Source organism: Littorina saxatilis, linkage group LG6, assembly GCF_037325665.1.
Source record: "Littorina saxatilis isolate snail1 linkage group LG6, US_GU_Lsax_2.0, whole genome shotgun sequence".
Lineage (NCBI taxonomy): Eukaryota > Metazoa > Mollusca > Gastropoda > Littorinimorpha > Littorinidae > Littorina > Littorina saxatilis.
Window position 1 is genome coordinate 49,885,226 of NC_090250.1, and position 8,869 is coordinate 49,894,094.

The 8,869-nt window shown below is 42.1% G+C and overlaps 1 protein-coding gene across 1 annotated transcript in view; it reads right to left on the minus strand.

Annotated features, from left to right (window-relative positions):
- Positions 1–1,167: 1,167 nt before the first annotated feature.
- LOC138968041 (acid-sensing ion channel 3-like) overlaps positions 1,168–8,869 on the minus strand; it is an 11,537-nt gene continuing 3,835 nt past the window's right edge. Inside the window, exons 5-9 of the mRNA XM_070340604.1 lie at positions 8,784–8,869; positions 8,087–8,291; positions 7,318–7,540; positions 5,189–5,280; positions 1,168–1,394 (exon numbers count right to left, since the gene is read on the minus strand). The exon at positions 8,784–8,869 is cut by the window's right edge and continues 16 nt beyond it. Coding sequence (XP_070196705.1) covers positions 1,168–1,394; positions 5,189–5,280; positions 7,318–7,540; positions 8,087–8,291; positions 8,784–8,869 — 833 coding nt within the window. The remainder of the gene's footprint in view (positions 1,395–5,188; positions 5,281–7,317; positions 7,541–8,086; positions 8,292–8,783) is intronic.

The following is an 8,869-nucleotide window of genomic DNA, read 5'->3' on the forward strand; positions in this document are numbered from 1 at the left end:
TTCCATTTGAATTATGTTTTAAGACAGTTAAACAAAATAGATACAAACTGTAAGTTAAGTGGATAACTTACCCAATGCTCCCGTTCAGTTCGTATAAGTTTACAATCCAAACTCTAGCTAATAGCATTAATTCCAAGTGTGACCGACATTATGTTGGCACTCCAGTTCCGAAATGCATTGACCAATCGCCAGAAAGCGCTGACGGCATTTCACAAAAAGGATGTCCCTGCCAAGATTAAAAAAAACATTAGTTCGGGACGACGACGCCCCATGGCCAGTTTGTCATATAAGTGGAAGCAAGCGGTTAAAAACGGGCGTCGACAGAGCCAATGAAGGAAAAAAGGAACTTGTAAGATCATTTACCTGTGGCCATGCTCAATGTATGTAATAAGGTGGGACAACTAGAAGTGACATGAATTTAAGGAAACACTTGTTAGCGCATGCTTTGAGAAGGCGACTGGTCCCGTCTTGAAAACGTGTATTCCAACCTGTGACCCGAGCACAGGAGCTTGTCAAACAATTTTGCGACTTCCGGTTTGACAGCTTGGTGTGGTTGGTGGAGGTCACAAGAGTTTAGAAAAAAAACCACACATGTTTTAGCGATCATGGCAGCGAATTGTGGCTCCTATGTGCGTATTTTCCAAAGAAAATGATGTCATGACTCATTTGGGGCCGTTGGTTATTATTGTTTATCGTATCTTCAGCATTTTAATGCTATTCGATACCGATGCAAGCCTTTTCAGTCCACATGGTAACTTCTATGCTTAAAACAATTTACAATCAGGTCTATAACTGTAAAATCAAATCAAAATAAAAGGTTCTAAAACTTCATCACTATCACATTTTGTACTTCTTGATCTCTTTTAAAAAGTTAAAAATCTTGTCCGGGTGAACATCCCGGAACTCATACGGAGCGCATACTGCATAGCATACCCATCAGTTAGTTAGGTTTTTGTCGCATTCGTAGGCAAAAGCCGCAGTCAGCCCCGTGCATTTCCGCCTAATATTCGGGGGCACCAACTCTGCAACACCGCTGGAAAATCACGACAGAGTTATTTCCGAACACCTTCTACTGCTGGCTGCGGCTTTGATTCTCGATCAGATCTCTGAACATCGTCTGCTGAAATTTGTTGACTGTCGGAACGAAGTATCTTCACCTTAAATGCTCTACCTCCACGCTTCTTGAACCTTCATCTCTTCAGGCGCCATGACAACTGTGTCCGTGTCTCGATGGCCGCTGTCGCGGACGCTGATGGTGGGGAAGGAACGCCCCTTGTAGCGCCGCCACACCCCCCTGGCCGCCCAGGTCAGCAGACAGACCACGAAGTCCAGCACTTCGGCCAGGGTCAGCACGCTGGCCCCCAGGAAGAACCCCATGTTACCTCCTAGAAGACCTGAAGAACAGAATAGCTGTGGTCACCTCCGATACCCTAGTTAAGTGCATACCTAGCATGCTGGTGCCTTATTCCCCTTTATGTGTACACACAAATACAAGACTAAATACGGACGAAAACGATCACGTTGTCCTTATATAAATTGTGTACAATGCGGGGGGGGGGGGGGGGGGGGGGGTTAGATTGTTCACGACCTTTTCCTCTTTTTTTATTTTTTATTTTTTTATTTTTAACCTCAGTTGCATGCAGGTTTGCTACTACAATTATTTTTTGCCTTTTTGTCTGTGTGTGTGTGTGTGTGTGTGTGTGTGTGTGTGTGTGTGTGTGTGTGTGTGTGTGTGTGTGTGTGTGTGTGTGTGTGTGTGGGTGTGGCTTAGAGCAAACCTTCTTCATAGGTCTTTTCTTTTCTCAGTCAAATGTGTACACTTTTAAATCAACAAACTTTATCAGTAAACTAATATGTTTAAATAAATAGATAAATAAGCATAATCATAACATAAATTTATTCCTAATGTTCAGCTCAGTTTCCAATAATACACCCAAATTTAAATTTTCCAATGGTCATTTTGGTAATTAAAATACAATAATTCACATAATAAATATAATCATTTTTCAAACTTTCCCTAAAATAACCCAAAAATACATTTTCTTAATTCAAAATGATGGCAACATGTATTTTCTTATAAACAAAATCTTTACATATTTTCCAACCCTTCATCACCTCTTGGCAACTAAAAAAGAAATGTTCAAGGGTGTCTAATTCATTACAAACTTCACACTTATTCGATGTTCGTAATCCCATTTTGTTCAATAAAATATTGGTTGGATATATTCTATGTAATAATTTCCAGTGTAGCAGACGTACTCTTTCTTCTTTTGTGCTGTTAACAGCCAGTAACCAGTTTCTCTTATCCAAATCAACATTATGTTTTCGTTTCTAAAAATCACAGGCACTCGGAATCTGGACATCAAAATCAACTAAACATGTTCTAACAAACGTTGCTGTTATATTACCACCATTAACAATGAAATCCTGCAATGTAAAATATTGATATGGTAATGTGTCTGTACGTCTGGATTTAAGTGCTGTGCATAATGCATTGTATTCGAACTGTCTGGATGGTTTATAACCCACTTTTTGACATAAATCTTCCAAAGAAATAATACCATTTTCATTCATAACATCCTTTACAAATGAAATATTATGTTTAATAAAATCTTTAAAAAATAGGCATTTATGTTTAAATTGAATATTTATATTGTTCCAAATGCATTGGTCCTTCAATAATACTGGTGCAAAATCATATTTTTCACAGAAAACACTTTTATTGTCAAGCCAAGTCAATAACACTTGTTTCCAAAACACTGATCTGCAATTATTAAGGCCAATCATCGTTTTCAAAGATGCATTTGAGTCAAATCACGATAAACCAATGCCCAGACTTGCCAGACAATATCTTGGAATAACAGACCAATACTTTTGTGTGGAATTTTGCAAATTAACAAGCCAGGAAAGCATAAATGAGTTGTGCATATCTACTACGTTTATCATATTCAAACCACCATAGTCTTTTTCTTTACACATAACTGTTCGTCTTACTTTTTCAAATGCGCGCGTATTTGAATACTTTTTCTTCCAAATAAACCTAAACAAAATGGAATTAAATATGATGTAAAACATGATGAGGTGCTGCCAGAGACTGGAAAATATAAACGAATTGAGATATAAAAAAGGTTTTAACAATACAAATTTTACCTTGTATACTTAAATTTCTTTTTGACCAATTGGCGATTATTTGTTGTATTCGTTGAATTTTCTTTGACCAGTTTTCCTCTAAAGACGATGCAGGTATATTGTTTGGAAAAATAATTCCAACAATTTTTACTTTACGTTTCCATTTAAGACCAAAATACTGATCTGTACACAACTTTTTAGACCCTATCCACATGGCTTCCGTTTTGTTAACATTCATTTCCAAGTTGGAAAAACTTTTAAATATATTCAAAATGTATAACGCCCTTTCTAGATCTATTTCATCATGCAAAAAAAGAGTGACGTCATCCGCATATTATAACAGTTTTAGGACCGTGATTGGTGATACCTCAAAGGGTGCCATAGGCAAATGGATACCCTTAATAGCTTCATCAGAACGAATCTTGATCGCCAACATTTCAAGGGCAATAACAAAAGCCATTGGCGAGAATTGTTCACGACCTGATTAATCTCCCCATGTTAGCGCATGCGCATTGACCGCAATGAGAAGGATTGTTCAGGCAGAATTTTCAGTTCGTGACACCGGTGTTGCGCCGTGGCGTTCTTTTCTCGCTGTGACCAGTCTGTAACGGCGAACCTCTCAGTTCCCTATTTTTGTTTTCAAATTCGCAAACATTTACATATTTATGATTCCTACATTTGTGGCGGTTAGTCTGCATATAATGATTACACAAACACATATTCCTTCTCGTGCAAGCAGTTTGGAGGGGGGTGATTCTTTACCACGTGCACCGGGAATGGGCTTTTTGGACGTAACGTGCATGGGAATGGGACAATTCTCGTAGCGTGCACCGTGCACAGAGGTCCGGCGTGCACCGTGCATGGAGCTTTTTCGTAACGTACGCCGTGGATCACCGTGCATGGCACTTTTGGCCTCAACGTGCACGTGCACAGACCCCCCCCCCCCCCCAATGGTGACCCTCAGTTTGTTTAGGTTGATACACGGGACAAGTATAGAGCGTCGTCTCCAACACTCACCAAATTAAACATCAACAGCCTGGCTGCTTCCTGTGCAGACTGAACATTTCCTGCTGCATTCCTTTCACAGAATGACACATGTGTCACTTACAAAAGTAATTCAACTCTAGCACGGCTGTTCAAAGGGCTTCATTTCTGCTACTCTAGCTGCCGGCTATTTTTAGCACCCATCCTTTCCCCACAGCAGAGACAACACAGCAGCGAGCTTAGGCCAAACAAAGAAAAAAGTCTGTTTACGCTATCCCGACCGACCCTATTTTTTTCGCGCGACCCTAGACTTTTTTTTTGGCATTTGGGGAAAAAAAGAAAAAAGTCTTTGTTTTTTGGCAAAATAACTTAAAATTATGGTTTTTTGGGAAAACAAATCCCGACCTACCGACCCTATTTGTTTTGCCTATGTTACCGTAAACAGACTGGGTTTTTTTGGGCCTTAACAGTGTGCTGGCTGCAGCTGTTGGTAGCCAAACTATTCCCTCTGTTGGGCTATTTTTAACTTACACTAAAACACAAGCTAGGAACAGCCGTGCTACAATGCACAGAAAGGAGCCAAGCTGTCGATCCTTGGCGGCGTACAAAAACCAAAACTGAGCTGTGGTGTCGAACATGATGGCGTGCACGAGAAGGACTTATTTACGTTTAGCTCACGATAAGTAGCTCTGTACAGCACAGGGCTCCCCACGGACGCCCCTCCTAGTGCGTCCCGGGACCCCCACTTTTAAATTGTAGAGGGTCCATTGACCTCCACTGCAGAATTTTAGAGTGTCCCAAGGGTCCAAAAGCCGAAAAGTCACAGTGTAATTATAAAACATTGTGGTCACGTATAGTGTACTGCGAAGTGTCGATTGCAGTCTAAAAATAGTATCTACGGTACGCACGATAAAGAGAATTTGGTGCGTCCTAGGACCCGCTCTTTTAAAATCTAGTGCGTCCAGGGACCCCCTCCATATATTTCTAGTACGTGTTTTCGGCTTCTAGTGCGATAGGACGCAGGGACGCGCGCTATGGGGAGCCCTGACAGCATGCAAGATTAATAAACACTTACCCATTATTGTGATCCAGTCGTACTCTGGCTCTTGTCGTGTTTCTTGGGTCATCATATCTTCGTAGTAAATATTCAGTTGAAGGTAATTTTTCCTGCAAACAAACAGACGCAATTCAGTGTTTTTTATTCTACAAACTTAGTCTTTACAAACTTAACCCATACCCAAAAGAAAAGAGTGCCAACCGCATTCACTTCACGACGGAAGCGCCGTTAACATAACCTCAGGCTAAAAAGTTAAGCAACCTTTAAGAAAGAAAACAAGTCGCGTAAGGCGAAATTACTACATTTAGTCAAGCTGTGGAACTAACAGAATGAAACTGAACTCACTGCATTTTTACAGCAAGAGCGTATACTCGTAGCATCGTCAGTCCACCGCTCGATGCAAAGGCAGTGAAATTGACAAGAAGAGCGGGGTAGTAGTTGCGCTGAGAAGGATAGCACGCTTTTCTTTATCTCTATTCTTTTTAACTTTCTGAGCGTGTTTTTAATCCAAACATATCATATCTATATGTTTTTGGAATCAGGAACCGACAAGGAATAAGATGAAATTGTTTTTAAATTGATTCCGAAAATTTAATTTTGATCATAATGTTTATATTTTTAATTTTCAGAGCTTGTTTTTAATCCAAATATAACATATTCATATGCTTTTGGAATCAGAAAATGATGAAAAATAAGATGAACGTAAATTTGGATCGTTTTATAATTTTTATTTTTTATTTTTACAATTTTCAGATTTTTAATGACCAAAGTCATTAATTAATTTTTAAGCCACCAAGCTGAAATGCAATACCAAAGTCCGGCCTTCGTCGAAGATTGCTTGGCCAAAATTTCAATCAATTTGATTGAAAAATTAGGGTGTGACAGTGCCGCCTCAACTTTTACAAAAAGCCGGATATGACGTCATCAAAGGTATTTATCGAAAAAATGAAAAAAACGTCCGGGGATATCATTCCCAGGAACTCTCATGTCAAATTTCATAAAGATCGGTCCAGTAGTTTAGTCTGAATCGCTCTACACACACACACACACACACGCACACACGCACACACGCACATACACCACGACCCTCGTTTCGATTCCCCCTCGATGTTAAAATATTTAGTCAAAACTTGACTAAATATAAAAAGAAGAAGAACAACAACACTGAACGCTAATTTAAATTGTTTTATAACTGAGCTTTAGGATACATCCAAAGCGTGTCTATCCGTATTTCTGTGAGAAGTGATTCACGTGTTGTGCATGTAAACGCGACGTGAGTACAACTCAGTTTCTCCCTGGCGGTCACTTTGGAAAAATACACGTTGCGGTCATTTATTTTGTCACTTGCTTAATTAACGAGTCACATGGTAACAACAACAAAAATGATGATGAAGTGAGGTAACCACCTGCTGGTTTCAACACACACAATTGTAGCATTATTCGGCCGGTCGTCAGTACAGACATACGAAAACCTCAGAAATCTGAAAATAGTGACGGCACAAAGTAACAAAGCTCTCAGTTTATGCAGAAATATCTCAGGCACCTACAAGCTGATGTTGGATGTAGTTGAAGGTGACAGCAGCTGTAGGAATGAAGTTCAGCGTGACGCCACAATGCCATTGTTAAGGTCCGGGGCTACAATGCGAAGTAAACGCCCGTGTGTATGTGTGTGTGTGTGTGTGTGTGTGTGTGTGTGTGTGTGTGTGTGTGTGTCCCCCACAGTCGGTGTGTGTGTGTGTGTGTGTGTGTGTGTGTGTGTGTGTGTGTGTGTGTGTGTGTGTGTGTGGGATATGTGTGTTCTTGTCACAATACGTATTATGTGCATGAGAATTACGATACGCAAGTCGATTAGAAGATGTGCGCGAAGCTATACGCCAACCCGATCCGCCCTTAACGCTGCAGTATCGGGGAGAAGGTGGGGAAGGGAAAGTAGACGGAGAAAACAGTCGGAACATCGCTGACCATGCACGTGACAGAAATCCATAACGATCAATGCACAAGTTAAAACACACTGGCACCTGACACCAAGCTCTGGAGACCCGCTGCCGAACTACAGAAGACTGTGGACTTCATGGCAGCCACCGACCTGACGATATGACGACCATGAATATCGATCGCAGAAGAAAAAGAAGAATACTGGCACCAACCTGTACTCTGACAAGTTTAGACCAGTCTGTCCTTGCAGTAGCTGGACAGAGGCAGGAGCGGGGTAGTAGATGGAGGAGATGGTAGGGACATAGCTGACGGTGTGACAGGGCCGGGGACACTGCAGTAGCTCGCCTGTAGCCAGGGCGGTGTTCATGATTCGCCCTTGTTCATAGCTTAGGCAGGCAATGTCCGCCAGTGAGCAAGGCTTCAACACATCCGATGCTGCAGCCATATAGCAAGATCTTTTTGAACACGCAGCAGAGACAGGCTCGCACGGCAAACACACCCGCACGCACACGCAAGCACGCATACACTTACACACATTTACACACCTACACGCACAAACACACACACACACACAAACACACACACACACACACACAAACACACACACACACACACACACACACACACACACACACGCGGCACGCACACTTATTCACACACACACACGCACGCGCGCACGCACGCACGCACGCACGAACACACAGACACAGACACAGACACACACACACACACAAAACAAACACACACACACACATACACACACACACACAAACACACACACACACACACACATGCTCTGTTTCTCTTTGTATCTGTCTGTCTGTTTGTCTATGTGTCTGTCCACCTATCACTCTTTGACTTCATTTTTCTATCGCCCCCGCCCCCCCTCCCTTCCTCCCCCCACACCACTCCAACCTCCATTAAAAGAAAGTTCACCCCATCCCCACTCCGCACGACCACTCCCACGGAAATCCAACTCACGTGTAAATATCTGCGAGCAGTTACAGATGTCATTGACGATCTCATATGCCCTCATCAGCACACAAGCGTCCAGGCTATACGGAGATCCCTTAGAACCTGGGTATAACTCCGGAGACCCGTCCATTGTTTGGCGAAACTCTGCAGTGTCCGTTTCCACACACTCGGAATCTCCGAACGCCTTGTAGGGACTAGCCAGGTAATGATACTGAAGAAAGAAAAAAGTGCACACGCTTATAATAGGCCTTATGGTAATTGACATTACGTGCTATTGTCACAGGATAAAGCGAAAGCATTTCATTGGATAGGGCGAGTGAAGCTACACACTCTATGTTGTATTCATGTGCTTATGCCCCTTCTTTCGATTATACGCATCCTCCATGTGAGTGCAATGTAGCTTATCATTTCAATGTTCATTACCAAATGATATACCTGAGCTTAAAATTCCCTGCGACTATCCGAAAAGCAGATGTTATTGTTATTTCGAAGTTTCATGAAGATCGGCCCAGTAGTTTTCTATTAATCACTCCACACAGACACACACACACACACACACACACACACACACACGCGCGCGCGAGCGCGCACGCACACACACACACACACACTCATACACAACAACCCTCGTCTGGATTCCCAGTCTATGTAAACACATTTAGTCAAAACTTGACGAAGTGTAATAACGGGAACAATCTCTCACTTCCACAACTTTCAGCCCGACATGTGTCGCGTAGCCTGGTGAGGCCACGTGACGTGACGACGAGTACATTTCCGGTAAATCACCCG